The sequence below is a fragment of the Staurois parvus genome, unplaced genomic scaffold (assembly GCF_062004578.1).
Source record: "Staurois parvus isolate SC_StPar_1 unplaced genomic scaffold, SC_StPar_1.0 ptg000147l, whole genome shotgun sequence".
Lineage (NCBI taxonomy): Eukaryota > Metazoa > Chordata > Amphibia > Anura > Ranidae > Staurois > Staurois parvus.
Genome location: NW_028317943.1, coordinates 567,409 through 581,634, shown reverse-complemented (window position 1 = coordinate 581,634; position 14,226 = coordinate 567,409). Strand labels below are relative to the sequence as shown.

At 38.5% G+C, this 14,226-nt stretch overlaps 1 protein-coding gene across 2 annotated transcripts in view; it reads right to left on the bottom strand.

Moving 5' to 3' along the window:
• The window catches only part of DOCK4 (dedicator of cytokinesis 4), a 409,224-nt gene that overhangs the window by 141,553 nt on the left and 253,445 nt on the right, over positions 1 to 14,226 (bottom strand). For both annotated transcript variants that reach the window (XM_089673954.1, XM_089673955.1), the window contains exon 27: positions 13,323 to 13,417. In XM_089673954.1, the coding sequence (XP_089530080.1) occupies positions 13,323 to 13,417 (95 nt within the window). The remainder of the gene's footprint in view (positions 1 to 13,322; positions 13,418 to 14,226) is intronic.

Sequence of the window (14,226 nt, the reverse complement as noted above, 5' to 3'; positions counted from 1 at the left end):
AATGTGATTCACAGTGACCTCTTACACTGAAATTATAGCCAGATAGATATCCTGTTGGGGACAACCATTAGACAATCCCAAACAGGTTGCAAGACTTGATGCAGTCCAGAGGAGGAAATAGATTGAACATATATAAATATTCACCTTCCTCTAGCACAAAGCAATTGAAGACACCATCCAGGAGAAGATTAGTGTAGAAGATAGTGGACAGGTGGACTCTATTTACTAATTAGGTGACTTCTGAAGGCAATTTATTGCACTAGATTTTAGTTAGGGGTATCAGAGTAAAGGGGCTTAATACAAATGCACACCACACTTTTCAGATATTAGTAAAAATTTTTGAAAACCATTTATCATTTTCCTTCCACTTAACAATTGTGTGCCACTTTGTGTTGGTGTATCACATAGTATCACATAAAATCCCAATAAAATACATTTAAGTTTTTGGTTGTAACATGACAAAAAGTAGAAAATTTCAAGGCGTATGAATACTTTTTCAGGGCACTGTAAATGGTTTTGAGTAAATTTATTTCTATGTACTTCTCTATATATTTAAAACAGAGGAATGAGAAAAAGCATGTTATTGAAGGGAAATTATGGTTTTGGGACATTTTTTTTTAATGTTTATACACTTCAATACTAATATACAGTATTATGCATTTCTTTACTGTATCTATGCATTCCTTATTTAACAAAAATCTAACACTTGAAAAATGATTTGTAGAGCACAATGGGTTATCTAAAGAAAAATCACTGTAAGAGCCATTTGTCTTAACACAATTTGACTGAAATCTAGAATAGAGCTGTGTTAACTCGGGATGACTCATTAATGCTTTGTGTGAATTTCAAATTGAGTGGAATTATTAATTTATGTTTACAAGCTTTTTCAACAGATGGGCTAAAGAGTACCTGTAAAAGGAGCAGAGAGCAGCAACTTCTAGCTAAAAACCTACAAACTAATAAAATGCAAAATTGTATATTTATCTGACTAAAACTAGACACTTTTTAAAAATTTCCCATTTGTATGACCCAACTATAAAAAATACTGTATATAGAGAACAAAATATACAGAAGCACCATACATTTTCTAACTGCTTCCCATCCCCAATTCTTACTTTGACAGCTAGCAAGTGACACTCTGCTGCTGCTGATTATCAGACTAGGTTGTCACTGACATCTCCACTAATGATCAGGAACCAATCAACATGGTTCTCGATCATGTGATCATTATTAAACTATGACATGCTGATCACACACAAAATAACCCTTCAGCTTGCAGATGCCACTGCAGCCTGAGGATTGCAACACAACCTTCTTTAGTATTATAATTTTCAGATACAATTAGAGTATTAAAACAGTAAATTAAATGCCTTTTACATTTCTAAGCCTATATTAAAAGCTTTAAAAGTTTTTTTTTTTTAAATTAAAGCTTATATGTTCTTATTTTTAGGTACGTAAAATATCAAAAACAGATGTCAAAGCTGAAGAAGTCTGTTTTCTAGTATAGTTAGAAATTTAGGAAAACTTATTTTAAGGATTTTAAAGATTTATTCTAAATTAAACAATATCCAATAATAAAGTGGAAAAAAGCATTTGGCATATGATGTTAAATATCCAGATGCTTCCTTCAGAAAAGATAGCTGTAATTTGCACTCCATATCCTACATCCAGCTGCATGCTCTATATAGAATATTCAGATGCTTAACAAAAATGAATTTAAAAGAAGTCAGCCAAACATTTTCAGTGTCATTTAAATAATCCTAGGCCTTTTAAAGTGCTAAGGACTGACCCCCAATAATATCTGCAATTAGACAATGTGCTATGTTTTTTCCTCTAATCAAGTGAAGTATCTCCCCTGTTGGCATGCATCGATTAGCAGCAGCTGCAGGAATTGGAAGTGAGCTAGAGTGGTTCCATATGTAGATGAATAGGAAAGGGCTTTAGCCTTTTAATTGGTATCATGACTGGAAAAGTTGATTCATTTTTGCTATTTAATTACAAGGACAGGTTTCCATTTCAGGAGCAGTTTTGAATTCAAAGGTAAAAAAACTGATCTTTTCACTGTTGTCCCCTGCACTTGCCCATTTATTTTATCTGGCATTATGAAAAAAAAATGCAAACTCATAAAAGCATAAATATCCTTACATCTATTCCATACAGCACCAGCATTAAAATGAACACAGATCAGAAGACCAGCAGTACACACAGACCATGCTGAACATTATTGCACTGCTCTCCAGACATTCAGTAAACTGCCTCCTGCTATGGGCATATATTCCAAATGTTGACTCATCAGTCCACAGCACTTACTGCCATTTTCCTGCACCCCAGTTCCTATGTTTTTATGCATAGTTAAGTCACTTAACCCTGTTACTACATTGTAGGTATGGCTTTTTGGCCACAATCCTTCCATGGAGACCACTTCTGGCCAGACATCACTGGACAGTAGATGGGTGTACCTGGGTCCCACTAAATTCCGCCAGTTCTGTGTTGATGGCACTGCTGAACAGCTTTTTATGTCGAAAAGAAGCATAATCGGTCTTTCATCTGCTGCATTAAGTTTCCTTGGTGACCACTGTATCTAAATTTGTCAACCTTGCCAGTTTCTTTGTGCTTCTTCAAAAGAGCTGGAAAAGCACACCTTGAAACCTCAGTCTGCTTTGAAATCTTTGCCTCTGAGAGATCTTGCAAATGCAGTATAAACTACCTTGTGTCTTGTTGCTGTGTCCAGTCTTGCCATATTGTATGAACTGTGGAATGAAACTGTCTTCTACAGCCTCACCTTAGGCTGCTTTCATACTGATCAGTATTTGTTCCTTTGTTCAGCTAAAAAAAAAAACAAAAGAAAAAAAAAAGCGGAAGAAAAAATGCATCTCTTTAAATGGAACTCTCAACACCTAAACAAAAGCGCATCAAAAACTGATCAGTGTGAAAGGGCCATTTAAACACGCCAAAAATGCAGAAAAGCAGGACTTTAAAAACCGCAAATGACCGGCATGAAGAGTTCAATATGATTTAAAGGGAGCATTTTTCTTCTGCTTTTTTAACTGAAGAACTGATCAGTGTGAAAGGGCCCTTAAGCTGAACAAAAGTGCCTCAAAACTTGATCAGTGTGAAAGCAGCCTTAGTAGCAGAGTTTGGCTGTTCCTTGCCCAGCTTTAAGCCTACACAGCTATTTCGGTTTCATTTAATGACAGTGATTCAACCTACAGTACATATGAAATTGGTGAACATTAGCACCTGCTCCGTTTAATTGGTTAATCAAACACCTGACAATAATCCTAGAAAATCCCCAACTTTGTGTGAGTGTACAAAGTGTGAAAATGTAAGAAGGGGTGCTGGTTTAAAGCCAAAGGGTAGTCACACCAAATATGGATTTGATTTACATATTTCTTCTATTCGCTCACTTTGCATTTTGTAACTTGATAAAAAATAAACAATTACAATATATATACATTTGTGAAAGCATTCTTTCTTTACATTTCTTCACACCTGCCTACTTTTGCACAGTAGTGTGTGTGTGTGTGTGTGTGTGTGTGTGTGTGTGTGTTTACAAGTTTAAGCTGCATACAGATCACCATATCTGGCCTTTTAGTTTTAAAGAGAATACAAAGAACCTGCTAGTTCATATGCATTTCCACTACATTTGCTTAGGCTCATATATATGAAGCAGTAAATCTGATATTCAACAAACATTCACTGCAGGTAAATCTTCCCAGGTGCATGTGTTTTATGTACTTAATCCTCAGGTCAATTCTGACATTTCTGTCACACATGTAAAAATCAGCATTTTTTTGCTAGAAAACGAATTCTATTTTTTAGTGGAGGCCCTAGAGAATAAAAAGGTTGGTGTTGCAATTTGTGTAGCATTTTTTTTTTTTAAACGGGTACATCCTAAGGGTACATCCTACGGGTGGGAAGTGATTAAAAGACAGTGATCGATTCAACATTAGTGAGTATTTGGTAAAAGTCACATTCACAGATTCAGAAATATGCCCCTAAAGTTGCCTACTAGATTGTAACCTCAAGAACAAAGGCATTCTTGGACCAGGTATTGGGTATAATTTTAAATAAATATTTCCATACATGTTATCCAGTAACTCTCTTGAATTACTGTGCATAATCTATGAATGGATAGATCTATTGAGAGATACTGTATATATGTGATCCTCTCGTTAACACAAGTGTCATTGTTGACTAGGACAAGTCTGGAGATTCCTCTGTCTTGCTGATTGAGCTAGAATAACAGACTGGAAGCTTTAAAAAGAGGGTGGTGTTTGAAATAATTGTTCTTCCTCTGTTAAACATGGTTACCTGCAAGGAAACATGTGCAGTCAATCATTGCTGTGGGAATGGGATTCACAGGCAAGGATTTTGCTGCTACTAAGATAGCACCTAAATCAACCATTTACTGGATCATCAAGAACTTCAAGAAGAGAGGTTCAAGTGTTGTGAAGGCTTCAGGGCTCCCAAGAAAGTCCAGCAAGCGCCAAGACCACCTCCTAAAGTTGATTAAGCTGCGGGATTGGGGCACCATTAGTACAGAGCTTGCTCAGGAATGGCAGCAGGCAGGTGTGAGTATATGTGCATGCGCAGTGAGGCAAAGACTTTTGGAGGGTGGCCTGGTGTCAAGAAGGGCAGCAGAGAAACCACTTCTCTTCAGGAAAACCATCAGGGACAGACCGATATTCTGCAAAAGGTAAAGAGATTGGACTGCTGAGGACTAGAATAAAGTCATTTTCTCTGATGAATCCGCTTTCCGATTGTTTGGGGCATCCGGAGGAAACCTTGTCTGGAGAAGAAAAGGTGAGCACTACCATTAGTCCTATGTCATGCCAACAGTAAAGCATCCTGAGACCATTCATGTCTGGGGTTGCTTCTCAGCCAAGGGAGTGGGCTCACTCACAATTTTGCCTAAGAACACAGCCATGAATAAAGAACGGTACAAAAACATCCGAGAGTAACTTCTCCTAACCATCCAAGAACAGTTTGGTGATGAACAATGCCTTTTCCAGCATGGTGCAGCACCTTGCCATAAGGCAAAAGTGATAACTAAGTGGCTTGGGGAACAAAACATCGAAATTTTGGGTCCATGGCCAGGAAACTCCCTAGGCCTTAATCCCATTGAGAACTTGTGGTCAATCCTCAGGAGGCAGGTGAACAAAACCCCCCCCCCACAAATTCTGACAAACTCCAAGCATTGATTATGCAAGAATGTGCTGCCATCAGTCAGAATGTGGCCCAGAAGTTGATTGACAGCATGCCAGGGCAAATTGCAGAGGTCATGAAAAAGAAAGGTCACCACTGCAAATATTGATTCTTTGCATAACCTTATAGCAATTGTCAATAAAAGCCTTTGAGACTTATGAAATGCTTGTAATTATACTTCAGTCTACCACAGCAACATCTGACAAAAAAATCTAAAAATACTGAAGCAGCAGACTTTGTGAAAATTAATATTTGTGTCATTCTCAAAACGTTTGGCCACGGCTGTAGGTGTGAGTATTTCAAAATGAAGTAATTCATGGAGAATGGAGATTCTTGTTTTATGTGGGATCTTAGAAATCCACTAATGAAAGGGATCTTTTATGGAGATAATATAGGATTATGAAGAAATGTTCTCATTACTGAGGGGTTGCTCTGAATTTGAACTTTGAACCTAAATGGAGAGAGAATCATATTAAATGTGAGACATCACGTCTTGCTGGATGGACTCCATATGAGAGCATGTAAGGAGTAGGAAAGTTTAACCACATAGATAGTTGAGTTGGGCTATTTGTGAAGCTATGTAATACTTTTCTAGGTTTGGAGAAAGATAGGCCTCCTATTCTCCTATGATAGTAAATCATCTTCTTACAAATAATCTGATCTGTAGCTATTTCTTTTAATGTCTCAGAGTACAGGAAATAGGTAATACACAGGGTAAATAAAAATATCCTAGGTAGGGATACCATTTATTACACAGTGGATTCAGATGATCCAGTAGAGGGAAGAAGAATCCAATTGCATTAGAATCATAATTTTTTCTTCATTAAACCTAGTACACACTACAAGTTTTTTTTTTCATCCAAACCAGCAGGCTGAACAAAAATAAAAAAAACTGACAGCTCAGGAAGAGCCTCTGTACTAACTATCCGATTTTAGTACAGTGATCTCCCCTGCTGTGCTATTGTGTTCTGAAAGGGGGGATGACCCCCCCCACCAGAACACTCTGGTCAGCGCTCTCAGCCATTGGCAGACCTTTTTAGGTCATGCCCCTTTGACAGAAGCGGACCAGCTGCCGTACACACAGGCCAAATGTTAGCTGGTTTCTATAAAATCAGCTGATGCCGCCCGACATTCTGCCCATTTGTACTAGGCTTTAGGATTTAAAGTCACACTTTTAGGCTAAAGCGAGATCATTGGACAATTTAATACCCAAATAAGAGATGCAGTGTTGTTGAAGTTGCACAGATTTCAAGATAAAAAAGGGTGGAGATGTGTAACAATAGGTTTCAAATGTATATACATTTAAGACCACTGAAAAGAAATAGAGGGTGCCAAGTAGATTAAGAACATATAACTGGGGATTGATGGCCAACATTTAATCAGGAAAAAAATAATTGAATGTGCAAATTTTTGATTTTGGTTCTATATACTGTATGTTTGGGATACACTGATTGACATTAAGCAGCCTCAGGGGGGACCTGTCTAATTTTGATCAGTGTGTGGCTGCCCACGCTCAACAGAAGTTGATTGTTTGTTCAATGTTGGAAATGTTTCCTCGGCCAGCAGCTGCTGATCAGTGTATGGCCAACTTAAAGCAGAGTTCCAGTCATTTTTGTGTTTATCAATAGTCAGCAGCTACAAAAACTGTCCTGTCCCAGGGTCCAGCAACGTGCTCAACTGCACCATCCCTTCTCTCCTTCGTCTCTCCCCAGTGCCGGCATCGCAACTGTGGGCACCAGGTTGTGATAGCTTGCGGCTTCACAGCTGGGTGCCCACTGCACATGTGCAAGTTGAGCTGGTCATCCTGATTGGTCCAGCAGTCTTCTGGGACTTGTGAAAGTTCTCAGGAGACTCTGGGAGGAAGGAGGAGGCCGAACTTCTGGCTGAGCAAGAAAAGGGAGCGGGTACCTGTCAAAACCAGGTATCCACTTCCCCCCAAAAGGTGCCAAATATGGCAGTGAAGGGGGGGGAGGCAAACAAGCGGAGCTTCCACTTTTGGGTGGAACTCCGCTTCAAGTTTGACTTCTGATGAGAACTAAAAAAGGGGAGTATTGCTTGAATAAAAGGTTTCTGAATATCATATTTTTGCAACATTTTATAAAAGATATTGCCAGCAGAGGTGGTCAAGGCATTTGTTATGCTCTTTTAAAGGCTTTGTATGCATGAGTGGTGGATGAAGATGCATCTAGTGCTTCTATGAAAATCATAGAAAACTCACAGTGCTGGTCCAAAAAATCTTACATCTATAATGAATTACTTTATTATTTCAACAACATTTTTTAAAAAAAGGAGGCAATGCTGATTGGGATATACTTTCACAACATGTTCTGTACAAAAGACACACTTCAGCAGATGGTGATGTCTATTACTATACATGACTAAAAATTTGCTTTACTTCAGCTACATTTTCAGACATCATTGGATTCAATTACATGGTTACACTTGCTGTAGCGAAAAAGAAATGATTCAATGGAAATGAATCTTGAAAGCATAGCTCCAAACATGTTTGCTAGAGAAAGCTCTTCTTGTTACCACAGGCAAAAGAAAAAACAAAAAAAAAATAAAACAAAATAAATTAAGAAAAAGATAAAACACTGATGGAATGAAAACCTGGGCAAGAACAAGCCCTGGAATAAACATGGCATATCTAATGTATTAACTGTTGAAGAACCAGATCAATGGCAGAGATACCTATGCAATAATTTAAGGCCTGGAAGGCTTTCAGTGTAGGATTTTATAGAGGTGAGCAATGCCAGATATGATTTTAGTGGCACCTCTGTAAAATGAAATATTGCTCATACAGTACAGTGCTTTATGAAATGTGTATATAGAAAAAATGTGGGAGTCACCTGTTCCTGATGCTTGTCAAAATTATGGCAAGCTTATGCTTAAAATAGCCCTATGTTTACAGTAACTGTGCTTGGTGTTGCCAACTGAAAGGGAATTTTCAGAATATCCTGAGACTCTCTTTGAACCTTCGAATGTAGCCCAGGTCTTACAAGAACTGGAAACCGCAAGATATGTACCTCCTACTGCTAAAATCAGTTACTGAGGCAAGAGCATAAAGTGTTTGGCCCATTTATAAATACAGGAAATGTATTCTCTCTTAAATTTGCTAAATTTGGAACCCTACTAAATAACTTACTCCTTGACTTTACAGCCCACAAAGGGCAATGGCCTCCTGCACAATTCCAGTCCAGTTATCTTTGCTCTCCATCACCATGGTTCTCTATTCTCTGAACCCCATCTTCCATCAAACAGACTTGAAATCAGAAACAAAATCCTCTTTCACATCATCCATCAGACTTTTTAGGCCTGTACGCCTGATGGAATCCTCTTGATTTTCCACCAAATTTATTCCTGTGAGCCATATTTTCTGGAATCCTTGTTAAGTACCCTAACCACCTCTATGTATCACCTTTACTTCAGATACTACATTTGGCATTTGTACACATCCCTGAGATTTATTTTCTTTCTAATTCGCCAGCTTCCTCCCACTTTTACAGGGTCAAACAGTCTTTTGCATCTTCCTCTTCCATTTTCTTTGGAGCTCCTTGTTTGATGCTATTCTTGTGCAGGATCCTGGGCCATAGACCATTACTGACTTTACCCCTGTACAGTAAATGATCAGTTATATTTTTTTTACTGAGACTATGCTTTTAAAAAACCTAGCATTTTCTATTACCCACACTATTCTTTTTGTCAGTCTATTCTTATCACATTATTCTGCTCTGTAATCACTGATACAAAATACTAAAGCTCTGACAGTGTTTCTAATTGGCTCCATTCAATTGAACAATTCTACCTTTCCTGTTGTCTTTTTTCTGGATGAAAGCATATTGGTTATTGAACAATTCAGTGTCAAGTTTATCTCAGCTAAATTCATTCCAGTCTTATAAGACCATCCTTAAGTCCTTGCAGTCTTCAAGATGATATATCAAGGACATTAATATATGTTTCCACCCTCTACAACTAAGTGACGTAACACAGCTTACAGGGACTGATCTACTCATGGTTTTTCATCAGTTTTACCTTAGCTTTATCTTTTGGGGCCCTCTTCCTTTCTTTGCAGGACAGCATAGAAAAAAGGTATATTTAAAGATGGCACTTATTCACCACATGATAACTCTGTTGTTGGTGCAAAAAGAATATACAGTGCCTTGAAAAAGTATCCATACCCCTTGAAATTTTCCACTTTTTATCATGGTTTAACCAAAAACGTAAAATGTATTTTATTGGGATTTTTTGTGATAGACCAACACAAAGTGGCACATAATTGTGGAGTGGAAGGAAAATGATAAATGGTTTTCAACATTTGTCACAAATATATGAAAAGTGTGGCGTGCATTTGTATTCAGCCCCCTTTACTCTGATACCCCTAACTAAAATCTAGTGCAACCAATTGCCTTCAGAAGACACCTAATTAGTAAATACCTGTGTGTAATTTAATCTCAGTATAAATACAGATGTTCGGTGAAGCTCTCAGATGTTCATTAGAGAACATTGGTGAAAACAGCATCATGAAGGGCAAGGAACACACCAGACAGGTCAGTGATAAAGTCATGGAGAAGTATAAAGCAGTTTTAGGTTATAAAAATATCCCAAACTTTGAACATCTCATGGAGCACTGTTCAATCAATCATCCAAAAATGGAAAGAGTATGGCACAACTGCAAACCTACCAAGACATGGCGTCCACCTAAACTGACAGGCCGGGCAAGGACAGCACTAATCAGAGAAGCAGCCAAGAGGCCCAAGGTAACTCTGGAAGAACTGCAGAGATCCACAGCTCAGGTGGGAGAATCTGTCCACAGGACAACTATTAGTGGTGCACGCTACAAATCTGGCGTGCACCACTAATTAGGGAAGTGTGGCAAGAAGAAAGCCATTGTTGAAAGAAAGCCATAAGAAGTTCCGTTTGCAGTTTGCGAGAATCCATGTGGGGGACAAAACAAACATGTGGAAGAAGGTGCTCTGGTCAGATGAGACCAAAATTGAACTTCTTGGCCTAAAAGCAAAACACTGTGTGTGGTGGAAAACTAACACTGCACATCACCCTGAACACACCATCCCCACCATGAAACGTAGTGGTGGTGGCAGCACCATATTGTGGGGATGCTTTTCTTCAGCAGGGACAGGCAAGCTGGTCAGAGTTGATGGGAAGATGGATGGAGCAAAATACAGGGCAATCCTTTAACAAAACCTGTTTGAGTCTGCAAAAAGACTTGAGACTTGGGAGGAGGTTCACCTTCCAGCTGGACAGCGAACCTAAAAATACAGCCAGAGCTACAATGGAATGATCTAGATCTAAGCATATTCATGTGTTAGAATGGCCGTCAAAGTCCAGACTTAAATCCAATAGAGAATCTGTGCAAGACTTGAAAATTGCTGTTCACAGACGCTCTTCATTCAATCTGACAGATGAAATGATCTAGATCTAAACATATTCATGTGCTAGAATGGCCCAGACCCAGAACGGCCATCAAAGTCCAGACCTAAATCCAATAGAGAATCTGTGGCAAGATTTGAAAATAACTGTTCACAGATGCTCTCCATCCAATCTGACAGAGCTTAAGCTATTTTGCAAAGAAGAAGGGCAAACATTTCACTCATGTAGATGTGCAAAGCTGGTAGAGACATACCCTAAAAGACTTGCAGCTGTAATTGCAGTGAAAGGTGGTTCTACAAAGTATTGACTCAGGGGGGCTGAATACAAATGCATGCAACACTTTTCAGATATTTGTAAAACATTTTGAAAACCAATAATCATTTTCTTACCACTTCACAATTATGTGCCACTTAGTGTTGGTCTATCACATAAAATCCCAATAAAATACATTTACGTTTTTGGTTGTAACATGACAAAATATGGAAAATTTCAAGGGGTATGAATACTTTTTAAAGGCACTGTATGTAAAAATATCAGCATGATTTTACACCAGTACCTACCTTAGTTTTGTTTTTAGATGCATTGTTTGACATAAAAACTAGTTATCTTCATCCTGCTTAGCTGCAAACCGGTTTGCAGCACTGGGATTTTTTTATATGTCCAAAACCATGTGGCACTAGACAGACTGTTATCTGAGCAAAAAGAATTTACACCAAAATTCAAAAATAGTAATCAGTATAGCATCTGGCATGGGCAAATGGCAATTAAAAAAATAAAAATTACATAGCCGTAAGGTGATATATCGTATGTTAACTGATAATATATATCCTGACTGAGCGCTTTCTTTAAAGTGGTAGTAAAGTCCTTTTTCCTAATTGATACCTAAAGGTAAGCCTGTAATAAGGCTTGCCTGTAGGTACAGTAAATATCTCCTAAACGTGTACCATTTAGTAGGTATTTACTTTAGTAGCGCAAGTGACTTCATCGGCATATGCAGACTGCACTCTCAAAGGATAGCATGCTGTCCATTGAGCGAGATGTGCCATGGGAGTGACATCATCTTAGCTCAGCCATTCAAATGGCCAGAGCCAGTGAACCCAGAAGGAAAATGGAAGCCCTGTCAGCAGTGACAGCGCAGCACTGGAGGGCTTTGTTTTAAGTCAAGTCTTTCACAATGTGCTAGTATGCGATGTATACTAGCACATTATGCTCTTAACTTGCAGAGAGAAAAGGTTTTTTGGGTTTTTTATGTGGTTTACTACTGCTACAATAATCAGCCTGACCAACTTAAGACCCATCTCCTTACTCCCATTTACCTCTAAACTTTTAAAACGCTTTGTCTACCTCACTGACAACCTTCTTGTCCCCTTACATTCTGGCTTTAGCTTACTACGCTCCACTGAAACTGCCCTACTAAAACTCACTAATGATTTACTAACTGATAAAACCAATGGACACTACTCCATACTCGTATTATTAGACCTTTTTGTGGCCTTTGATACTGTTGACCATCCCCTCCTCAAAAAATTCCACTTGGCCTTCAAGACTGTTTCCTCTTCTCCACTTCCTTTTTCTGCAGGAGTCCCCCAAGGCTGTGTCGTCTGACCCCTATTCTTCTCCATCTACACCTCCTCCTTTGGTTACTTGATAAACTCCCACGACTTTCAGTGCTATCTCTGAGCTGATGACACACAAATCTCTCTCTCTACTCCTCACCTATATCAGCATGTCAGCATGGATGTTGCACCACCAAACTCAATCTTTATAAAACTGAGCTCATAATATTCCCTCCTGCCTATGCCCCCTGCCCTGACATCTCTATCAAGATCAATAATACAACTATCAGTCCCTGCCCTCATGCCAAGGTAGTAGGTGTAATCCTGGACTCTGACCTGTTCTTTCAGCCCCAAATCCAATCACTGTCCAAATCTTGTAGACTTTATCTCCATAACATCTCCAAAATATGCCCCCTTTTTAACTGTTGAAACCACTAAAACAACTTACTCACTCCCTTGTCATCTCTCGCCTTGACTACTGTAACTCCCTCCTCATAGGCCTACCTCTTTGCAGTTTTTCCCCTCTTTAGACTATCATGGATGCTGCTGCCAGACTCATCCAGCTTACCAACCATTTGGTGTCCACTGCCCCTCTGCCAATCCCTCCACTGGCTTCCCATTGCCCAACAAATAAAATTCAAAATATTAACAACACGCAAATCATTAACAACTCTGCCTCAAGCTACATCACCAATCTTGTCTTCAAATATCACCCAAACTGTCCTCTCCACTCCTCCCAAGACTTCCTCCTGCTCTCTAGCTCCCTTGTCTTCTCCTCCCATGCTCATTTCCAGGAATTCTCAGAGCCTCTTCCATCCACCGTAACTTCCTACCCCAATCTGTCTGGCTATCTATTACTTTGTCCACATTTAGGCAATACCTGAAAACTTATCTCTTCAGGTAAGCCTATCCTGCCTTCAGCTAACAACTGAATCTTTTATTTCTCCCATCAGTTCCTCCCTCACAGTTATTACCTTTTGTTCCACTAGCCCCTCCCTATTAGATTGTAAGCTCCCAAGAGCGGGGCCCTCCTAACTCTCTTGTATTGAATTGTATTGTTCTGTATTGCCTCCTTTTATATTGTAAAGTGCAGCACAAACTGTTGCGCTATATAAATCATACAAAATAATAATAATAACATAGTATATAAAAAGTGTTTTTCCCCCTTACTTGTTGGCAACAAAACGCATCACAGTCCAGTCTTTAGGAAACATTTCGGGTCTTATAAGTATCCGAAATACAGTAAAGATCTGCAGCAAAAAATCCTGTAATAAAAAACAGTTCACAGTCATAAAATGAAAACAGCATACAACAAATATAAATGGCTGTATTTGTATTTTGCACATTCACTGTAAATATAATAGACAATTAATACAAAATGTCTAGGGTATTTATCAATGTGAGAATACCCAGGAAAAGGATATTTAACATGAACTGTAAATTACTTTCGTATTATCTTCATTTACTATAGTCAGGATTTACAAAGGCTTTTACAAATATTTTTTCTTTTTCAGTCATATTAACAATATTACATATGAATATTTAGTATTTTCAGTTCCAGTCAAAGGACATATCTATACTTAGCTACTTTACTGAACAAAAAAAAAACACAACAGTGCACAATAGCTCCAGCTAAAATGTACACACATAACCTAATGACCCTCTTGTCCCAAATAGTGTCTGCTGTGCTTTTTTTTTTTTTTTTTTTTTGTGTCAAAAGCACCCCTTACATTATAATATAGATTTTGTATAAACAGTGGAAAAAAATCTATAAACCCCCCAAAAAGTATGGAACAAACCTAAAAAATGTTTATATGTTACATAGAGTGGGGATTGATTAGAACACCTGTCTGGTTTTTACAGCAATCTGGGGCTTCGTTAGAGAGATTTTCCCTTTCCACTTTCTGTCCCCAGTGAAAATGTTTTTTTTTTACCAGACAAGAAAAATCTGCAACATGGACACAGAAATATAAAGATAACAAGGGTTCTATCCTTCACCCTACTCTACAGAACAAAAACAGTGTTTTTTCTGTTTATGCTGCTGGAGAGACCCCTTACATATTTTCTGGTAAAA